This window comes from Danio rerio, chromosome 25, assembly GCF_049306965.1.
Source record: "Danio rerio strain Tuebingen ecotype United States chromosome 25, GRCz12tu, whole genome shotgun sequence".
Lineage (NCBI taxonomy): Eukaryota > Metazoa > Chordata > Actinopteri > Cypriniformes > Danionidae > Danio > Danio rerio.
In genome coordinates, this window is record NC_133200.1 from 11452055 (window position 1) to 11476420 (window position 24366).

The 24366-nt window shown below is 33.3% G+C and overlaps 1 protein-coding gene and 1 long non-coding RNA gene across 3 annotated transcripts in view; one reads left to right on the plus strand and one right to left on the minus strand.

Moving 5' to 3' along the window:
* Window positions 1-5102: 5102 nt before the first annotated feature.
* On the plus strand, window positions 5103-18362 carry LOC141380906 (uncharacterized). The gene is made up of 3 exons (XR_012400274.1): window positions 5103-5371; window positions 14504-14637; window positions 14784-18362. It is a non-coding gene; the product is annotated as an uncharacterized lncRNA (long non-coding RNA).
* The window catches only part of lrp5 (low density lipoprotein receptor-related protein 5), a 127174-nt gene continuing 112194 nt past the window's right edge, over window positions 9387-24366 (minus strand). The window contains 9 exon segments of one of the 2 annotated variants that reach the window (NM_001430956.1): window positions 9387-13379; window positions 15224-15321; window positions 15410-15552; window positions 15692-15913; window positions 16002-16112; window positions 16184-16420; window positions 17919-18044; window positions 19990-20199; window positions 23744-23934. In NM_001430956.1, the coding sequence (NP_001417885.1) occupies window positions 13118-13379; window positions 15224-15321; window positions 15410-15552; window positions 15692-15913; window positions 16002-16112; window positions 16184-16420; window positions 17919-18044; window positions 19990-20199; window positions 23744-23934 (1600 nt within the window). In that variant the 3' untranslated portion in view covers window positions 9387-13117. 2 annotated transcript variants of the gene reach the window in all.

Consider the following 24366-nt stretch of genomic DNA (forward strand, 5'->3'; position numbering starts at 1 on the left):
TCTACAGACTGCCCATAGTGCAGACAGGCAATTAGAGCTTTAGTGTGGCGTGTCAAATAGGATCTGACGTGTGACCCTTATGTTAAATGTGATGCATAAATCTCCGGCGTCAGGCTGTGCAACTGATCTGTTACAGCTGATGACGGCTGTATTTCAGACATGCGAGATCTATTTTGCGTTGCATGTTCCATAAGCATAACAAAATCTGCGGTTGACTCATTGTATACATTAAAAGCAGCCATATTTAATGTGTTTCATATGCAGCAAATGAACCCTATGATCACAGACTGTCGTGTGGCTTTCTATAAACATGTATTACTGAAGTGCTTTTGCTTTGTAAAGAATCTAACATGTGCGTATGATTGTTCAACACAATCCTGCCTACAATAATCAAAGATCTTGTCAGGCAAAGATCTTGTTGCAGACCATGGCGTAAAATACATGCTAAGATGTATTTCAGGCTTCTGGAGTCATTAAAGAAGTTTCTACTGTCTTTTTTATTAGTTATTATAATGGTGTTATAATATGGATTTGCAATTTGTTCAGTCAAGATGAACAACATTAAGAGGAATAAAACTTTAGGCTGAATTGCATGTTTATACATAGCAGTATAATCTCAGGGCTAATAATTATGGAGTCATTATCAAATTAATTTGTATTGTGATTTATTTACACTGAGCCTCAATTCAGTGTTATCTTTATTAGGATTTTAATATTTTTTAATTATTTTTTAAAAAGAGTTTATTATTGTTTTCTATTGTTTAGATTTTTATTTTCAGTCAGTTGAAAACAGAAGTTTACATACACTCTAAAAAAAGGAACATAACCATTTAAAAAAAAATGTCTGATGGTAAATCATACTCAACGTTTACTATTTTAGGTCTGTTATGAGTACCTAAATGATTTACATTTGCTAACTGCCAGAATAATGAGATCATTTTTTTTATAATTTTTATAATTTTTTATTAATTTCTAGACAGTCAAAAGTTTATATTCATTTCCTTGTTTTTTTTTTTTTTTTAGCTTTGCTTTTAAACTGTATAACTTTGGTCAAATGTTTTGGGTATCCTTCCACAAGCTTCTCACAATAGTTTGCAGGAATTTTGGCCCATTCCTCCTGACAGAATTGGTGTAACAGATTTGTAGGCTGTCTTGCTCGCACAGGCTTTTTCAACTCTGCACACAAATTTTCTATAGGATTGAATTCAGGGCTTTGTGATGGCCACTCCAAAACATTCACTCATTCAAATTATTCTTTTTCCCAGTGTAATTTAGCAAATTGTAATCTGGCTTTTTTGTTGATCTGGCATGTTGATTTTGCCATGTTGTCACACAAGGAAGCAGTGTGTTTGAGGTTTTCCTTAAATACTATTCTACAGTTGTGCCTCCAATTAACTCAAATGATGTCAATTAGCCAATCAGAAACTTAAAAAATCTTGACACCATCATCTGAGCTCTTTCAGAGGCGTAATAATCTTATTGTATGTAAACTTGACTTTCAAGAAAAGTTATAACAATTTCTCAAAAAATATCATTATTCTGCTATGTACATAATATTTTACTAGATATTTTTCAAGACACTTCTATGCAGCTTAAAGTGACATTTAAAGGCTTAACTTGGTTAATTAGGTTAACTAGGCAGGTTAAAGTTTTAGGCAAGTTATTGTATAATGATGGTTTGTTCTGTAGACAATCGAGAAATAAAAACTTAAAAACTAAAATAAAAAATCTGCTTTTATTCTTGTCTAAATAAAACAACTAAGACTTTCTCCAGAAGAAAAAAATGTTATCATACATACCGTGAACATTTCCTTCTTCTGTTAAACATGATTTGGGAAATATTTAAAAAAGAAAAAAAGGGGGGCTAATAATTCTGACCTATATACAAAATTGGAACAATTAAAATCATATTAAATAAATAACCAAAATAATAAAATTATCAAAAAATATATAATAATAAAACATTTTGACTGTTTCAATTATTTTTATCATAGTATTAAATAAAAAAAAACAAATTTCTTTAATTTTAGTTAACAATAAAAAGGCTTCAATAAATGGTTTCAGACCAAAAAAAAGAGATTTGCTATTTAACAAATAAAACACACATGACAAATAAAAATATTAAATCTGAAAAAAAAAATTATTTTTTACAAATATTTTGATAAAGTTAAAAAAGTTAATAATTTAAAATGTTAACAAATAAAAAATAACTAAATGGCGTCGTACCTAAAGGAAGAGATTTGGTGATTAATAAATAAAGAAATTGATAATGATATCAATTTTGAATAAAAAATAATTTATATTACAATTATTTTAATAAAACTAGGAGGTGTAATTATTTGAAATATATAAATAAATAAATAAATAAATAAATAAAATAAACAATAACAATAATAATAAACAATAATGTATTGTAAAATACTACATTTAAATGAAAATATTTATTTGTTTTAGATTTATTGTGATTTATTTCTATATTCTATTCTATTTATAGTGCATTTGCTCATTAATAAATAAATATGACAAATAATATTATTAAATCTGAAAAAAATACTATATGTTCAAAATATTTAAATAAAACTAAGAGGTGCAATTATTTGACATTTAAATAAATAAATCTATTAAAAATATTTAAAAAATCTCTAAAAAAGTATAAAATATTACATAAAAATCTAAATAGATTAATATATTTTCTATTTATTGATTGTATACTGTTTATACTGTGTATACTTGCTAATTAATAAATACAAATATTACTAATATTAATATCAATTCTGAATAAAAGTAATACATACTAAACATATTTGAAGTGTAATTATCTGAAAAATAAATAAATCCATTTAAACAAGCAGTAAAAATAAACCTACAACAAAATATTACATTTTAATTTGATCTGTGGATTTTATACTAAGTCTATTCTGTGTTAAGTTATACAATATTTATTATATTTATTAGCTGGCCACCAAAAAAACATTTAAGTCCCTGAAATATTTCCCCAAAGACACTCTGTCCTCAAGTGAAAAGCTTAGTAAATGTGCTTTCCATCTCTCCCTCCTGACATGTAGAAGCATGTTTTCACGTGCCTTTTTTTTCCAAGCATGTTTTTAGCTCTTCTTCTTCTTCTATGGCGCGGCTCATAAACAAAAGCAGACAGATGGGGACATGGAGGGGTGTCTGTCCACGTCTCCCTTCCCCCTGCAGCCCGTCAGGAGCCCCACGACATGTGCTTATATCTGTCAACAGCCAAAACACAGACCTTCAACACAGAGACAAATCACACACGCATACACTCGCTTTTTGTTGGAGACATTGGAAATACATTCGTAACTGATAAATGTGTTATGGAGACGTTTCCAGGGCTGCTGAGATATATAAAAATATATTAATAATTTGTCATCTAAGGTATCATTATAGAAAGAGGACAATCACATTTTTTTGAGATTAATTAATCATTAATAAATATTTATAATCAACTGTAAGTTATATAAATAATCACGTATTATATCAAATCTGTCAAAACAAACTACAAATAATATTTTATCTACAATAATATTTACCATCACAATAAAATAAAGTAATTAACAACAATGTTGAATTAATGATAAATCTCAAAAATAAACACACACATTGGTAAATATTAAATATCATAAAGTAATAAAATTAACTATAATTGAAATACATAAATATTTGATAAAAATATACCCATTTTATTAATTTGATACATTTTTTTTTAAATTTTATACAAAATAAATAACAATAATTTATAATTAAATGTATAAATAATATTGTAGAAGTTAATATTTCACCTAAAAATTAAAATAATAATACAAAAGAACTACCTTTATATTAAAATGCTTTCCTTGTTATAAACACTCATACAATATATGAAATATTATGAAGTAATTAAATGAAATATTGTTAATATATATACATTTTTGATAATTATATACAGATTTTATCAATTGAATACAATTTTATCAATTTTATACAAAATAAACAACAATAATTTATAATTACATGTATAAATAATAATATTTTAGTAGCTAATATTTCACCTAAAAATTTAATTAATAATACAAAAGAACTACATTTACATTTTTAAATAATGCCTGATTTATTATAAACACACACAGTATATATAAATATGAAATATTATGAAATAATTAAATTATTATTGAAATATACTAATATTTGATAATAATCTACACATTTTATTAATTTTATACAAAATAAATAACAATCATTTATAATTAAATGTATAAATAATATTGTAGTAGCTAATATTTCACCTAAAAAGTTAATTAATAAAACAAAATGACTAGTTATATATATATATATATATATATATATATATATATATATATATGTTTTCTTTAATATAAACATGCACACAATATAAATATGAACTATTAAATAGTAATTAAATATTATAGAAATATATCAATATTTGATAATAATATAAACATTTGATCAATTTAATACAATTATTTATATTATATTTATATTATATTTATCAATGTAAATTTTATTTATACATTTTTATGCAACATAAATAACAATAATTTATAATCAAATGTGTAAATAATATTGTAGAATCTAATATTTTATCACAAATTTTAATAATACAAAATAACTAAAATTCGATATCAAAAGTTTTTATTATTATAAACACACACTCCTTGTTTCCATTTAATCATTTTCATTGTATTCAAATAAAATTAATATTAATAATAAAAAAATCTTATAGTATTTCATATCTGTTCATGTTTCATTTTTGTCTCTGTGAGACTATAGGTTTTCATTAACAAAATAAAATATTTTTAACATAATATAACACTATTGCCCAGTTATGGGTTGCAACTGGAAGGGCATCCACTGCGTAAAAACATATGCTGGATAAGTGGGCGGTTCATTCCGCTGTGGCGACCCCAGATTGATAAAGGGACTAATAAACCGAAAATAAAATAAATGAATAATATAAGATAATAGTTCTTCTTTTAAACCACAAGAGGGCAGCAGAACACAAACCACCCACAATCCTGAAAAAGAGGCCTGGCAAAGCTCAAGCACAGATTTCTTTTATTACCTGAACACGCAACTCCACTTCAGCAGTGTCACACTCAACAATAACATCTCATAACGCTCTGTTTGGATTAATCCAGTGTGTTTCTGCATTCTTGCTCATGTTTGTTGCTTCACCACTGGACTGAGACGCGCTCGCTCAATTCAATTAACAGCTGCCATATTGAGGCCTCGGGCTGCTCGTTCAGTGTAAACCTACATCGGATCACTTACCGAAATAATAACACACCTGCTTTCCAAAAGACCCATACTTTAAGCTATTTCACGACTGTAGTAGCAGAATAAGAGGGTGAGTTGAGTTGCTATATCATAAATAACGAATTTATACATTCTACATCAACTTACGTTAGCCTAACGTTACTTACGTCGTTTGAAATAAGGGGCTAAGTTATTTGTAAGAATTTATAGGTGAAATTGGTTTTGTATTCGAATGTTCAGTCATTCTCCTTAATAATATAATTTAAGAAAAGTATTTTTTGCGAATTCCAAAAAATATTAGCAGCCATTTAGCCCTTTTCACACAGTGATACCGGTAAATATCCGGAAAATTTACGGAACGACTTTACTGGTAAATTCAAAAAAGCGCTGTTCACACAGGCGAGGACGTTACGGAATTTTTCCGGAAAAGAGCATTCACACATCCATTCCAAAATACCGGTAAATTCTGACATCATTCACCACAAATGAGCTTTAAACGGCTGCGCTTGTATTTGTAAACATTTGACTAAATTACAAACTCTGTGGATGATCAATATTGTAAACAACTTTCGCAGGATCACTTTCGCATTTCGAGATGTTCATAATATGTGCGTGTGCAGGCTGTTTCATGGGCACACGCAAAGCTTGAAGGTAAACAAACAACGGCTTATCATAAGCATCTCATCGATGATTATTTACACAGTTGGCATTAAGAAGAACATATAAACGTGATCTGACTAACTTCTAGCAGCTAAATGTGTCTGGGAAAATATTCAAAGGCTTTTATTCTCATAAACCGCGCGGACGTAAATGCGTCTGACTGTTCTGATTGGCTAAAGCAGACGTCTTACGTCAGCACGTTCTAGACGTGCACACGCTTATTCCGGAAATCTTCCTTCTGCGTTCACACAGCGCAGCATTCCGGCAAATTGCCAGTAATGTTACAACTTCTCTTTCCGGAAAATAGCCAGAACGAATTTACCGGTATTTTCAAAAAGGACCTGTTCACACATACAACCTTTCCGGAAAATTGCCGGTAATTTTCCGGAAAGGTCTGTATGTGTGAAAGGGGCTATTGATTATCAAAGAACACAGTTTACAGTCTATTATATGGTGCTAATGTTGTTTTAAAGTCATAAGTTACTTGGACGCTAATTCTGACCAAAATTTTCAATTTAGCGTGGTAAACAATATAGAGACAGATAAATGAACCAATTTGCAAATATAAAACCAACTTTACCTTAATGGCTATCTGTAAGAATTTTAGCAATTAACTTCGCGTTTAATGCTAATATTAACAACTAACGTTAGCCTACTTAACCGTTTGACGATGAAGGCCTCTAGATCAGGGTGTCCGAACTTTTTTGTATGAAGGGCCAAAATCCAAATCTCTTTCATTACCTGGGCCGAAAATAAATACCAAAACAAAGTTCGCCGCTAAGAATTGTTTTTCTACTGGCCCAATTGCGCCAGTGCTTTAGATTTTTACTTGCCCTTTGCCAACATTTTCACTAGCCCCACCAAAAAATAAAGTTAATAGCTATTTCTAAGCCAGGTTTTAAATAATGTGTCAAAATAATGTCTGTGAATCTAGATTTATATTAAAAAATGGTAATGTATTAGAGCAAAATTCAAATTATGTAAACAAAAATGACTAATTCTCTGTGACTTTTGCAAAGCAAAAGGTGTCTGACTTGCCAAACTGATGGCAAACTTCAAAATATCACAATGTTTCGTCATGTTGTACCCACGTAAATCTCTGTTCAAGTGTTAGAAACAGGTTTTCTTTTAGCCTCATAATTTGATGTTGCCATATTTTTGCCATCTCTTCGCTACAGAAAAAATGACTCACAACATCCAATCAGATAATAGGAACCAAAAAGCAATATAGTGTTTATGACTTTACAGAAAAAGGTGGCATTTAAATGTTTAAAAGCACAAATCGTTTCTTGATTCTAAGAGTGTATTGACAAATAGTCACAGGCAAATGAAAGTTTGGTGACAATCAGGCCAGTAACAATCTTTTCTACTGTCCCAAGCGTCTCTCACGCTGGTCCCAGGCCATCAAGCAGTCCTTATCGTTGAGCCCTGAAAACTATTTTACATTAAAGTTGCCATGGATACTTTCCTAATTTATATTATTTTTCCTTAATATAAAAACTTTACTTTCAATCCTATTAACTAATACAGAATAACTTTTTTATAATAACTTATCCCAATAAAAACATAAACAATCATATTTAAAACACAATTGAGCTCAACGCACACTAGTCAAGCAGAATCTGCCTTGATTCACCCACCAAAGTCTCTGCATTGTCCTCTATCTGTCTGTCATATGTATGTTTTGAACTAAATCTGATTCATTTACAGCATTTAAATTAAAATATTTGATTTCAGATCGCCTGCTGTTCCTGACAGCGCGAGTGGCTACACAGTCTTTCATCTCGTTTTACGCTGAATTTAACTGAACGTATTGTCATTACATTACAACATTGACACTGTAAAACAGGGGTCAACAAACTTTTTCCTGGAGGGCTGGTATCCTGCAGATTTTAGCTCCAACCCTAATCAAACACACTTGAACAAGCTAATCAAGGTCTTACTTGAATCATCCAGGCAGGTGTGTTGAGGCAAGTTGGAGCTAAACCCTGCAGGGACACCGGCCCTCCAGGACTGAGATTGGCGACCCCTGCTGTAAAAGGATGCTTTGAAAAAAAACGAAGAAATTCTTAATTACTTTTTTTTCTTTTAAATCTTTTCCAAGGACTATGACAAATAACATATTTATTTACCATAATATTTCAGAAACCGCATTTAAATAATACCAGTATTGAAAGTTTTTAGATGTTTAAAATCGTCCTAATTTTTGTAAATGACGCATTCAAAATGTCATCATTGCTCTGTCTCTGACGTAATGTTTATTCGTAAATGTTCAGTGTTAAAAGCGAAAGATTAAGTATGAGAAAGGACAAATGTGCTCGATTTAAAATTAGTGATTTAAAAACTCTTTGAATCTGGTGGCCATAAAAAGTGGGTGTTTGGTAACCAAAAACTAATCTGCAGTAACTTTTTAATATGTTTTTGTATCAATTTTAAAAAGAATGTTCCGGGAAACTTTGAGGAAACATTATAATTATTTAAATATAGAAAACTTTCCTTATTAAGTACTGACTGAGAATGTTTTGGGAATGTTTTCAGTTTACACTCGCTTTTACGTTTCTGTGCATTATAGCTCTGAAAAAAAGGTCTCAACCTGTTCGCCACAGCAGAATGAACCACCAACTCATCCAGCATATGCTTTACGCAGCGGATGCCCATTTATTTAATTTTTTTGTGAACTAAATTAAAATGTTATGAGAACGTTCACTGTTGCAGGGTTCCTGAAGCACAGGAAAAGTACTTTCCAGCTGCAACCCATCACTGGGAAACACCCATACACACTCATTCACACACTACGGACAATTTAGCTTACACAATTCACCTATAGCGCATGTCTTTGGACTTGTTGGGGATACCGGAGCACCCGTTGGAAACCCACGCCATCACGGCCAACACTGCTTGCGGCTGGAAGGGCATCCGCTGCATAAAAACGTGCTGGATAAGTTAGCGGTTCATTCCAGTGTGGCAACGGCAGATTAATAAAGGGACTAAGCCGAAAAGAAAATTAATGAATGAACTAAAAGCAAACCTAAAAGAATGTTCAGGGGGCATTATCCTAACATTGAGGGAACACTCTGCTTATGCAAAAAAAAAAAACAACAACTTTTTTTGCCAAGTACAAACTAGAACATGTTTTGGGAACAGTATGGGAACCCGACATTTCACACATTTAGCCAGTTTACACTGGCTCCTATTGCTGTTCTATGATACATGAAAACACTCTTTACACAATATTCAATATAATCCTCAAAGTTGATCGAGTGTAAATATTATTATCTGAAAAAAAGCTCATTCATTTCATTTGTAGTCTTTATCAAATAATACCAAATAATGTGATTACTATAATACTAAAAAGTTAAAGTGCATATAGCTTGAACAGATTGAATAATTCATATGAAAATAAGTCATAAGCAGCATCCTTAACAAATACAATAATGCTACATTTCTTAAAATAGAACCTTTATTATATATAAAAATGCTTTTGATACAAAAATTGTCACAAATGTGCATTATATGAGGCATTTTTGTACACAAAACAAAGACATTGGTGGTGCACCGAATAGCAAAAGCGCCTCGGCTTTGAGTGGATGGTATGATCTAGAGTCTAGACGGATGCGCTCAAACTCCAGATCTGCTAAAGTGGTATAAAAATCCAGAAAAACTCCATTCAGTCACATTTAAGGCAGAAAAAAATGTTACCTCAAGGGAAATGTAATGAAATAAAATTTGAAGTTAAGCTGGTCTTTGTTGAGTCTAAAATCACAACTAAAATTTGAATTGAAAGACAGTTTTGTCTTCTTTTGCGTGGCTATCTGTCAAAACACAACTAACATTATCAGTCAGAGTTCAGATTAAAACTCATTTAATCGTGTAGTTTGTTTCCTAATACTATAATTCTAGCGATTACGCATGTGTGATTTCCATAAGTGCTCATTTTGGCAAAGAAAAACAAGTACATTTTAAGATTGTTTCAATCAAACAGACATTTCAATGTGAGCTACAAATGTTTTAACCTAAATAAAATGAACGTTGCTGTCGAATTAGTATTAGAAGAGGGAAACACAGTTCGATGCCTAAACTTTAGCAGACAAAAAGAAAAATAGATCCACACTTTTCTAAATAAAAGAAGCGTTTGTTACCATAATATTATGGTAAAATGAACCACAGATCCTCATGTTCCAATCATAGCTTAGTTTAACTGTATTATTATTACTATAATTGTTTGTTTACTAAAAAGCAATGCTTTCTTAAAGGGATAGTTCACTCCCATGTCATCTGAAATGCTTAAAACTTGTATAGTGTAGAAAAGGAGATGTTTATAAGAATGTTTAAGTTGCTCTTTTTTATATAATAAAAGTGACCAAAACTTAAGAAATGTAATGAATGAATAAAACTTAAAGGGTAACGCTTTATTTTAATGGTCCATTTGAGTATTAGTAGACTGTCTGCTTAATATCTGTAGATACTGCTGCTAAACAGACGTTTAACCGACTACAAGAACTTTGCAAGTACGTCAACTTACACACACCCCAACAGTCTACTTATAATCTTATAAAACTAGTTGACATGTAGATGCAGTACAACTTTAACAAACAAACCATCAAAATAAAGTGTTACCACTAAGTTCTGATTTGGTTTCAGAATACTTTGACTTGCTGTCTGGCCCTCATTCGATTTCATCGCCGAAAAGAGCAGCTTGAACATTGTGCCAAATGTCTCCTTTAATGTTTAACAGACAAAAAGAAGTCATACACATCTCCAAGGACACGATGTTCATTTTTAGTGACACTATCTCTTTAAAACGCGAGTTTAAACAAGATACTATCTCCTTCAAAAATAATGGCATTTCACATGTAGCGTGCATCCGGAAAGTATTCATAGCTCTTCACTTTTTCCATATTTCTTTATGTTACAGCCTTATTTCAAAATTGATTAAATTCATTTACTTCCTCAAAATTCTACACACAATACCCCATAATCACAATGTGAATAAGTGAAAAAACATATATTTTTTAATTGTTGCAAATTTATAAAAAATAAAAAAGCTGAACAATTACATGCACATAAGTATTCACAGCCTTTGCCGTGAAGCTCTAAATTGAGCTCATGTACATTCTGTTTCCACTGATCATTCTTGAGAAGTTTCAGCAGCTTAATTGGTGTTCACCTGTGGTCAATTCAGTTGATTGGACATGATTTGAAAAGACATACACCTGTCTATATAAGGTCCCAGGGTTGACAGTGCATGTCAAAGCATAAACCAAGCATGAAGACAAAGGAATTTTCTGTAGACCTCTTGAGACAGGATTGTCTTGAGGCACAAGGCTGGGGAAGGTTACAGAAAAATTTCTGCTGCTCAGAAAGTTCCAATGAGCACAGTGGCCTCCATCATCCTTAAGTGGAAGATGTTTTGAACCACAAGGACTCTTCCTAGAGCTGGCTGGCCATCTAAGCTGAGTGATCGGGGGAGAAGGAGCTTAGTCAGGGAGGTGATCAATAACCTGATGGTCACTCTGAGCTCCAGCGTTCTTCTGTGTAGAAAGGAGAACCTTACAGTAGGACAACCATCTGTGCAGCAATCCACCAATCAGGCCTGTATGGTAGAGAGGCCAGACAGAAGCCACTCACCGACTGGACTTTGCCAAAAGGAATCTGAAGGACTCTCAGACCATAAGAAACTAAATTCTCTGGTCTAATAAGACTAAAATTGAACTCTTTGGAGTGAATGCCAGGCGTTTTGTTTGGAGAAAACCAGGCACCGCTCATCACCAGGCTAATACCATCCCTACAGTGAAGCATGGTGTTGGCAGCATCATGCTGTGGGGATATTTTTCAGCAGCAGGAACTGGAAGACTAGTCAGGATAGAGGGAAAGATGAATGCTGCAATGTACAGAGACATCCTGAATGAAAATCAGAGTGCTCTTGACCTCAAACTGGGGTGATGGTTCATCTTCCAGCAGGACAATGACCCAAAGCACACCTCCAAAATATCAATGGAGTGGCTTCACAACAACTCGGTGAATGTCCTGAGTGGCCTAACCAGAGCCCAGACTTAAATCCTATTTAACATCTCTGGAGAGATCTGACAATGGCTGTACACTGTCGCTTCCCATCCAACCTGTGAAACTTCAGAGGTGCTGCAAAGAGAAATGGGCAATAATTCTGACAGGTCTGCAAAGCTTGTGGCATCATATTCAAAAAGACTTGAGGCTGTAATTGCTGCCAAAGGTGCATCAACAAAGTATTGAGCAAAGGCTGTGAATACTTGTGTACATGTAATTTTTCTTTTTTTTATTGATTTGCAACAATTCATTTAATTGATTTCACATTGTCATTATAGGGTATTGTGTGTAGAATTTTGAGAAAATAAAAGGAATTTAATCTATTTTGCAATAAGGCTGTAACATAAAAAAATGTGGAAAAAGTAAAGCTATACAAATACTTTCCAAATGCACTGTATTTTCAAATATGACTATACACAAAAGCGACGCTCAAGAACTTTTTTTGCTATGAAAGATTAATAATAATAATAATAATAATTGTACAATGGTCTATGGTCAGTTCTCATTATATAAACAAAACTTTTTAGCTGGCTGTTTTCATTCGTCATTATTTACAGTACAATACGTATGTACAATAGCAGCAAACACACTTTTGGTAAACAGAACAAACCAAACATATGCTTGGAATCGTATCATATTCACATAAAAACAATCAAAACAACACCTTGTGGCCATTACAAAAAAAAAAAAAAACTAATGAAATATTTACTTAATTACACGTATGTACAACTCCGCAGCAGTGGACGATTTTGGTGTTATAATTTGGTTTGCGATTTAATTCCTTTTTAATTCATATTAGGCGTAAATAAAAATCATACCGAATCGATATGCTCGGATTCCGACATATTGAAGCGCTGATAGTTGGGAGGGAATTATATATCTAAAAAATAATGTCATAATATAATTCACTCGTCCAATCACGTCCACTGTACATCTAAAACTGAGGCCGAAAATGTCCTGCTCCTCTTCTCAAAAAGCTGAAATGATTCTTGAACAAAAGCGTGTGTGAGTGTGTGTGTGTGTGTGTGTGTATGGGAGAATAAAATAAAATCTTTAGTGTCTTCTTTTTGGAGCTATTTAAAAGTATTTACAGAGGGCGGCAGGTGGCCGGGTGTCATGAGGAGTCTGTGCAGGGCGAGGGGGGCGGCGGGCACAGGTGGAAGTAGCTGCGCTCGGTGGAGGGTGAAGGTGGACAGCTCTCCTCTGCTGACATGTACTGGCTGCGGGGGGTCGGGGGTGGAGGGTAGGGGTCAGAGTCTGAATTGAGGTCCATGTAGTACTTGTTGCTTTTCCAGCGGCTGGTGGTGTAGTCGCTGTCGCACACGTCTGTGCTGCAGGGGGTGGTGGGGGGCGCGACCCCTCGCATCAGATATGGTCTAAAGAGGGGAATATTGGGTCAGTAAAAGCTGAAAAAATACTTAGCTGTGCATTTATAAGAGTTTATATATATCTAGCAACCTCTCAAACCACTTACCTGTATACTGTCACCTACTACTCACCTACTGACCAGACAATCAACATTTCCATTCCCCTATCTATCTATCTGTCTGTCTGTCTGTCTGTCTGTCTGTCTGTCTGTCTGTCTGTCTGTCTGTCTGTCTGTCTGTCTGTCTGTCCGTCCGTCTGTCCGTCCGTCCGTCCGTCCATCTGTCTGTCTATTTATCTGTCTATCTGTCTTACTGTCTGTCTTTCCATCCGCCCATCTGACTATCCATCCATCTGACTATCTGTCCAACTATCTATTCATCCCACTGCCCGTCCATCTATCTGACTATCCATCCATCTGTCTATTCATCTGGCTATCCATCCTTCCATCCATCCGTCAGTCCGTCCAACTATCTATCCATCCCACTATCCGTCCATCCAACTGACTATCCATCCATCTATTTATCCATCCATCTATTTATCCATGACTATCCATCTATCTAGCTGACTATCCGTCCATCTATCTATCCATCCATCTATCTATCTATCTATCTATCTATCTATCTATCTATCTATCTATCTATCTATCTATCTATCTATCTATCTATCTATCTATCTATCTATCTATCTATCTATCTATCTATCTATCTATCTATCTATCTATCTATCTATCTATCTATCTATCATAAAACTATTCATCAATCAATCAATAAATCAATCCATCTATCCATTCGTCCATCTATCCACCTACCTACAGGCCCACTTACCTTTTTACAGATCCTTAACAATTATGTAGAGAAAAATGTGGGGTCATTCATTCCAAGCCATTTTTAAAATTGTTGTACTTTTATTTTGTTAAAATATGACTTGTTTGTGATTTGTTTTGTTTAATTTGTTAAATGCAGACACCATTACGTTGTGGGATAGGAGTCAGCAGTACACAGAAAAAAAAGGGGGGGAAAGAAGATTTTTTTTGGACCACTTCATGGTTTTGTTGAAAAGAAATACTGTTTTTGGAACTAATTTAATTTGATGTCATTTCTAATCTTAATTATGATCTTTTTTTGTTGGTCAGTTATCTACAAAACAAACAAGAAGAATTTGTCCACAATGACCCAGGACAGGCTTTCCAGATTATTCTCAACACTGAACATCAGTGTGTGGGTCAGATGGCCATTTCAGATGATGGACTTTATGGACATTTTAAAGGTAAAATGCTTGTTGGATTCTTTTTACAAGCTTTTAATGAGTCATTTAAATGTAAAAAAACAAAAAATCATGATTTTATTGTATTCTCATTTGTAATAATTTTTTATAATGTAAAATCAACTATATAGGCTATTCTGATTATGCAGGGGGGTCTATGCAGTTTTCGCTACGTCACTGACCCTACACCTACTTACCTACCCATCTTTCCGCCCAACTACTGGCCTATCTACCCGTTTCCTTCTTACCAACCCATTTCTCCACCTGCAAAGTGGCAATCCTTCTATCCACCCAAGTTGCTTCCCATCTATACATCTACCAAGCCATCTACTCATCTATCCACCCACTTTCCAACCTAACCTATATGATCCAACTATCTATCCACCCTACCCACTAATCTATATCTACTTTCTTACCTTCTCGCCTACCTATCCAGCAATCTATATTAACAATTATTCTACCCCGTCAACCAATCTACAGACCTAACGTATGTCCACTTACCTTCCTACCACCTTCTCCTCAATCCACCGACCTATTTGTCCATTTATCAATTAGTCTACCCATTCGGGATCTGTGGTTTACAACATACCTGTAAGACCTGGTTGTTGACGGGCTGTTGGATGAATAAAAAACTTCTGCGTTGTAAAGTGAGCGATCCGTGGCTGGCGATGGAGGAGGGTTGAGCATCTATACATAGAACAGACAACAAAAAATGATTATATAAACACTGGCCTACACAATAAAGAAGACCACAAACTGAGGAACTGCACTGTACCTGTGGGTAAAATGCTCCTTTGGTGCTGGAAGAGCTGCTGGATGAAGCTCCTGTCACATGGTTTCGGTCATAGAGAGGAGCTCCGCTGCTACTGCTGCCCATCAGACTCACTGAGCTCATCATTGACTTCCCACATGATATCCCTGTGACACGGAGATAGACTCATCACACACTGAACTCAAAGACAGATGCTAAGGCCCTGGAATACTTTTATTTAGGAAGGTTAGAAAAGGCTTCAAACATCCAAACACTTGAGAATTACTGGAAATGCCAGACCTTTACCATGCTGCGAGTTTGTGGGTGCGATGAAGTTGAGTGGCACGTGGGGCGTCCCACTGATGTACTCGTGTGGAAATCCTCCATTGGGGCCTTTGTAATGACGACACACGACTCTCTGGCACACGAAACACATGCCTCCCATTACGAAGACAGAGAGGATGATGCCGATGACTGGGCCGATGGTGCTGGTGTGACGTGGAAGATCGTTGGGTGGTGGTGGGAAGTCTGTGAACAAGCCAAATAGGGATAAGTGTGTCTTGCTGGCACTGTTATATCGATGTGTGGTCAGATGCTAAGGTATTGGTTAACGTACCGCAGAAACGCTCGTCAGATTCATCAGTGCAGTCTGGGAAGGAGTCGCACTGCTGCTTCTTCAGAATACACTGGCTGTTGCCGCAACGGAACTGATTAGACAGGCAAATGGCTGCAAAAAGAGAGGCTGTTAGTTTAGATGGCTTCCATTAGTGCAACTAGCTTCTGCGAAACGAGACCTACTTTCACAGTCCTGTTCATCGGAGCCGTCTGCGCAGTCAGGCTCTCCATTGCAGCGCACCTGAATGTCCACACACTGGCCTTTGTCACACTGAAACTGCAGTTTGGAGCAGATGGGACAGTTCATCTCGTCACTGTTGTCTGCACATTCAGCGATGCCGTCACAGCGCCACGCCATGGGGATACAGTCAATCTCACCGGTAGCACAGGTAAACTGTTCGCTCGAACAGGTGGGAGGCTCTGAAGAGAATTGTGGGTATTTTTGTGGTTAGCGTATATACTAGGGATGTAACGGTATCAGAATTTCACGGTACGATAATACCTCGGTATGAATGGTACGGTACGGTATTTATTGAATAATTTACAGGAAAAACAAAACTAATGAAAATACTTGAAAAAAGTGCCAAAAGTGTTTATTTACCTTAGCAGTGAACATATCAATGACATACAAATTAGCCATCTATCTGTAAGTTTCGAAACAGGAACTTCAATTTTTCAATTTTAATAACAAAAAACTATTAAACCATATAAAAAAGTAGTTTCAATTTAGTTTTGTGAAAACTCATCACATTCAACATTTAATCACTCACTCACTCAGATAGAGATGGGTTTTTTTAAGGAAAATTTTCATATAAATATAATCTGGTAAAAGCTGGGATCTCTGGGCATGTCCCCTGCAACAGAAAAAAACCCTCTCATTTGGGACTGAGGTTTCTGGGACAGAGAGATATGATTTAGCCAAGGTTGAAAGCAGTGGGTAACGTTGTGCATTGTCTTTCCTCCACTTGAGAGGACAAGCCATGAGTGAGATAGAGGTCTCTTTGCAGTACAAGTCAATGTCTGCATCAATCTAACAAGTGTGCTGTGTTCTGCAGTCCCCATCACTGTTTTTAGTCGTATTCCCTGACTTATATTTCACCACAGCCTGGCAGTGCCTGCATATTGTTTTTTTTCTTTGTCTGTCATCTTTTCTCCTTTTTCGTATCTTTTTGGAAAGAAACCGAAATGCTTCCACACATCCGATTTAAAACCCGCTTTAGGTTCGATCATTTCCAGCTCTTTTTCTCTCCCGCTACTAGCAACACACTCCATTTCTGCATTACTGGATCTGTAGCGACAACAGACCGCAAAGGATGATGGCCACGCCTGGGCTGATGGCAATTGTAGTTCCCGCTACCTCCCGTTCGCTTCATTCGCCTAAGCAAACTTTTCTCAGAAATATAGTTTTATTGAGTCATCCGCCTACGGTAATATTGAAAAAAATTACTATTGCGTTATGACGGTATTTACAATATTGTTACATCCCTAGTATATACTTTTCAGATTTTTTTCAACACATTTATAAACATAATAGTTTTAATAACTCATTCCTTTTACCTTTATAATATTTCATTAGATATTTTTCAACATACTAGTATTCAGCTTAAAGTGACATTTAAAGGCTTAATTAGGCAGGTTAGGGTTGTATAACTGTGTTTTGTTCTGTAGACTATCTGAAAAATATTGCTTAAGATGGCTAATAATTTTCAATTTAAAATGGTTTTAAAAATGTAAAAACTGATTTTATTCTAGCCAAAATAAAACAATGAGACTTATTAATAAATATTAAAAATATTATCAGACATACTGTGAAAATTTCCTTGCTCTGTTAAATATTATTCGGGAAATATTTGTAAAACAATTCACAGGAGGGCTCTTTAATTTTGACTGCGACTGTAGGTGTGTTTGTGAGATGTACCTCCGCAGCTGAGCAGGTTTTGAAGCAGCACCAGATGCATGGGACACGAGCAGCGAGGCGTCCCGTCACCTTTAGCGATGCAGATGTGTGAACAGCCTCCGTTGTCACGGGAACACGGGTGGGTCGCTGTAAAAGAGAATTTAGAAAATGTTATCATATGCTGCTTCCGAAATCGCTCTGTACTCAGTAGGTACTACATTTGAACTTAAAGGTACCACTCGGCCGTAAGAAAAGTATGTTCGATACAATATAAATGTGATTAGTATGAATGGAACTCTGATGTACTACATTCACCATTTTGTCATCATCACATGACCTATACATGTCAGTTGCGTAGCTTCACTCCAGGTGAAATTAGAATTATAGTTTGATCATTTGCATTATTATATATTAGTGCAATCGATAATAATCAAATCCAAAATAAAAGTTTGCTTTGACATAATTTAAATTTGTGTACTGTGTATATTTATTATGTATATATAAATACACTCAGACATGCATATATATTTTGTTATTTAGATTTAGATATAAAACATATTGTGTATGATACAAATTACATATAATTTTAAATATCTATTTAAGAAAATTGTTTTGCATGGATTTGTTTTTATGTATGTGTGTGCGTCACGTATACATATTAACTACAGTAATACACACATATTATGCCAAAAACTTTTATTTTGCCCTACACTACTATACACACACACACACACACACACACACACACATATATATATATATATATATATATATATATATATATATATATATATATATATATATATATATATATATATATATATATATACACACACACATACATACATACACTATTAGTAGCAATATATATAGTATATATAGTAATATAGTATATTAATAATAGTATATATATATATATATATATATATATATATATATATATATATATACATACATATATATATATATATACATACATACATACATATATATATATATATATACACATATACATACATATACACACACACACATATATATATATATATACATACAAATATATATATACATATATATACATATATATATATATATACACACATATATATATACACACATATACATATATATATATATATATATATATATATATATATATATATATATATATATATATACAAACACACACACACAATTGTGTGTAATGCTAAAACATTAACTAGCCATTTTCAAATATATAATTTTTAATGCATAATTAAAATAATATGAGTTCATAAAGATGTTTATTTGTGTACTATATTAGATACTAAACTCAAATTTGTCTTCTGTCAATTAATACCAATATTAGTATTAATAGTTAATGTAATTTGACAAATACATTAATATTACTAAATATTTTTAATTATGGCTAGTCGATATGGTAAAAGTGCAATTAATTCTTGATTAATTCTTTTCCATATTGAACAATAACGATATATATATTCGATATCAGAAAATCAGTTAATGCTTCCTGATTTATGAGAGTATCCTACTCCAACAATGACTTAAGTCACAAATTAGAGGGTCCATTAAATAACATAACCTATTTTTGGTGGGCGATAATTTTTGGCGGGCAAAAATTCAGTGCATCTCTAATATCAACACACTTCTAGATTTCCATTGTTGCACATTTCTGCTGTGTGATTGGCTCTTAGATCAATATAAAGTAAAAAAAGTTCAGACCTTATCATTGTAATCGACATAAATTTTATCGCTATTCAATATATCGGCCTAGCCTTATTTTTAATATATATTTTAAAATTGCTTTTCAATATTTAGAATTCTTTTAATGAATAAATTTTTTTCTAAATAAATAAATATATCGCTGAATTATAGTAAACGAAATCACAGACTCCTACATACCAAACATGTATTAAAGTAATAATTATAATATATATATATATATATATTACATTAAATGATATTTATAGTTTTTATTGATTTTTTTAAATTAAACTAAGTTTTACAAATTAACTCATATTTAATTATAATAAACACACTTTTCAATGGTAATTAATCATTGGAAAGTAATGTAATAAAACTGTGACCTTACCGAACTCGTCTGTCTCCATGTACTGCACTGCGTGGATGCCGGTCAGGTACTGCAGTCGGCCCTGAATGCGGGTCCTCTTCTCTCCGGTCAGCTTGTCCACGCGCTCGATCATCTGCTGCTGTTTGTCGATCCAGTACAGATGATCCCCCAAAACGGTCAAACCCACTGGCTGGAGGATGTTTGAGTCCTGGAGGACGATCCGATTCGCACCTGACAGGCAAACAAAGAGATCATGAATCATTTTTTTTGCAGTGTCACATTATGAGTTGCATCTGTTTGGCCTTTTGTTGGTCATTTGGCTGTAGAGGAGGGTTCAGAGATTATCTGAGGATTAAGGTGTGATCATCTGTCTCATGCTAACATCAAAAACATCAGAGTTCCAGCATCTGGAGAGACTTTGCTTCCTGGCAGTGTTGAAGTAGGAGAAGAGCCAGTCATATTCTGTGACGAACAGAACTTGAATAACCTCATACGAATTCGTAAAGTCCATCTGAAATCAAAACTAAAGGTTTTTTTTTTTGGGGGGGTGGGGGGGGGTATTGATGTGTTATTCTTATGCTTGTGTTCTTTAAAACAACTCCAAATATATACAGTTGAAGTCAAATTTATTAGCCCTTTCTTTTTCTAATATTTCCCAAATAATTAAAGCAAGAAGTTTCTCGCAGTATGTCGGATAATATTTTTTCTTGTGGAGAAAGTCTTATTACTTTTATTTCGGCTAGAATGAAAGCAGCTTTGAATTTTTTAAAAACCATTTTAGGGTCAAGATTATTAGCTCTAAAGAGTCTTAAGCTCCATATTTTCGATTGTCTACAGAACAAACTATCGTTATCCAATGACTTGCCTAATAAACCCTAGTTAATCCTTCAAAAGTCACTTTAAGCTAAATACTATTATCTCGAAAAATATATAGTCAAATATTATGTACTGTCATCATGACAAACATAAAAGAAATCAGTTATTAGTTATTCAATTTATTATGTTTAGAAATGTGTTGGAAAAATCTTCATTCTGTTAAACAGAAATTGGGGAAAAATATATGGGGGCTAATATTTGAGGACGGCTAATAAATCTGCCTTAAACTGTAGGTATATTAAGCAGACCCTTCAGGATTTCGCAATTTAACAGAGAAATCAAGCAATGTTTGCTAAATTGTTGACGTTGTATTAAATCGTTAAACTTTTATTTTTTGTATTGTCATTATCATTAGTGTTGCGATCTCTCGCTCTCTTTTAAACACACAAACAAATGTATCAAGTAATGCCATTTTTTCATATGCTGACATTTTATCTGTACATCACAATTACCTTCAGCTTCTAATCAGATCTTCTGTCCAATTGCAGGCTCTCTAGTATTCAAAACCCCGCCCACTTAAAGACGCTAATATAGTAGGACTTGCCCTAAACACAGTGTTGATCTGAAGTTCTCAGTCTTAACAAAGCTAATATAAACAAGATACTATCTGATATTTTCAAAAAGAGGGAGGAGATACACCAATAGCCTCAAGCTGTCTTCATATTTCAATTGAAAATTAGAGCTTTGTCGATCTATAGACCATATATAGACAAGCCAGACTTCACCATTTTGATTAGCTGCGATTTGATGATATGGATAATATAAACCATGGCTCCACTCTTTGCTGTATTTGTTTGGTTTCCATAGCTGTCATTTGACATGTTTTAAAGATCACGTTTCATTAGACAGGTCAGAAAGTGCTTGTTTTGCATTGCGTTCCTTAAAAACTGATTGCAATCAATTTGCCTGTGGGCTGTATAATATGAGAGAAAACACTGAGCATGACATTTCGAGACATGTATGGATATGTGATGAGGGGGGGGAAAGACTTCATCTTTCTGATAATGGAATTTAAATAAAAAATTAATGAGCATTTGCGATGTCATTTTGATACTACAAGAACGTTTATACAAATTTAATTCATACTTTCACCAAGAATTAAATATAAATTGCTTGTGTTGAATATTAACATAATTTTAAAACTGAAATTACAGTCAAATGTGATTAAATAGGTAAAAAATAAATAATAATAGTTATGCATTCATATACCTTTAATTAAATTATTTTTGGTTTTCAATCTTATTTTAAATTTAATTGAAGTCATTTTTTCTATTGAACAAATGTATTCACTTTTTAAAATATAAACAAAAAAGATTATTTTTTAATAAAAGTTGTAGTTTTTTTACTTTAGTACGTCAACTTTTAATAAATTGGAAAGAGATTCCTATCATGATCGGTGAATTAATTGATGAAAATGTACATTTGGTTCCTAAATTATGTTGATTTCATATATACCCTGTAAACCTGGATCTGAACACAAGCAAATGCAAACTATTAGATTTTAGTTTGCTTCAAGCAAAGAGTGTTATTGCTGTATATTGGAAAAAAACTCAAAGGCCATCCTGTGGCCAGTGGATTAAAGAAATGACTAGCAATCTTGCTCTGGAGAAGCTGACAATGTTAAAGGAAAAGATTTTTATCAAATATGGATCCCTTTACAACACTTTGTGAACCAGGTGGACCATGCAACATTTTTTGATGTTTGAGCTTTCAAACCCTTGTTGGTGTCTTCCTGCATTGTTCAGATGTCTTGCATTTCAGCAACAATTACCAAATTTGTTTAACCAGTAACACTGGAGAACTGTAAAACGCAATATACAAAAATGCACTGAACATTGTTATTATTTAATTATTTTTTAATAATCTACTGTTATTATTTGAATTCATGCAAGTTATTTACATATTTATTTTTCACATTTTTAACCATTTGTCTTTTTATTTTTCCTTATTTATTTATTTATTTATTTATTTATTTTTTAAGTGTTTGGTTCTGTATTTCAAACAAAACCCAATAAATATATTTTGCGGAAAAAACCTTCAATAAATTCCATTATTACATTTTAAATTATATCTTAAATAGCACATGCACATTTTAGTAAATTGGTTAAACGCTATTACACCATTATATGTTTAACTATTACTTATCAGGGTGTCCGCTGGGTCTTAAAAAGTATTAACAATTTATAAATCAATTTAGAGAAATTTAAGGCCTTTAAATGCTTAAAAGGTCTTAAATGCTATTTTACAAGGTATTACGTTTAATATCAGTATGCTAAAGTTTGCCTGAATATCTTTAAATATTGGGATGCTGTATAGTTCATGAAATCAAACAGATCCTGCTAGACTTGACATCATTCTACATTGTTTACTGCAGTAACCAGGGAAACACTGTTATTACTGCTGTTGTAATGACGCCACCAACTGGATTAACATTTTTATTCAGTATATAAACACAGTTTTAGTTTAGGATTCGTTTCTTGCAATCAGTATTTAGTAAATAAACTGCAAGTTTAAATGTGAGCAATGTTACTGGTTGAAATCTGAAGTGATGATGAGGTCGTAAAATGTATGCAAAGAGTCTTTAAAAAGGTCTTAAAAGATGTTGAATTTCAATCTCTGATTCTTGTATATGGCATGTATAATAATAAAATTAATATAATTATAATAATATTATTATTTTCTAAAAAGTTTTAGTTTTTTCCCCCTTTAAATATTTTACATTTGAATTGCCTTTTTCATTATTTACTACTAATCTAATCTTAAAAAAAAAATATATATATATATATATATATAATTTTAAATGGCAAAAAAAAAAATAATATTTGATATTTCTAAATTGCGATGCTCAAAATATGAGCATGTCCCTTTAGACATGCATGCAATATATCAAAGTATTTACCAGACAGGTCACTGCTCTCGATGCGTTTCAGATCTGCATCCACCCAAAACAGCTTCCCCAGCTTATTGTCCAAAGCAAGAGCCACGGGCCGGATCAAACTGGTCGTAAACAGAGATTCACGCTCCGTCCCGTCCAAAGAGGCACCTTCAATTTTAGCAGAACGCTCCTGAACAGTAGTGAAGTACATGTAGCTGTAAAGAGAGGGGAAAACATTGTGATTTAGCATTTGTCTCTTGGCAATAAAGGAAAAGCGACTTTAATTGGAGTACAACAACAACATCTTTCAAGAGGTTTAAACAATAAAAGTTGTTATTGCACACAATTCGTAGGTTTGGATCAACACTCATTTGTTAAACAGCTTTGAACAGGCCATGTTGTTTTGACTGCGTGAGAATTGTTGTACACCTTCACACATCACCAAAGCCCTTTAACTCTAATGTTATGTCTAGATTAGCTTGTGATAACTCTCAAAGGTGCGTTCGCTCCTCTGTTTTCTGTTCCAGTCTGGGAAAACCCACAATTTGCATCTGGTCGCAATTTCGATATTGATAACGCAGCCAATACGGTGTCTGAGCATCTGCAAAAGTTAGATGAACAACACAGCAATGCTTTTGGAGATACGG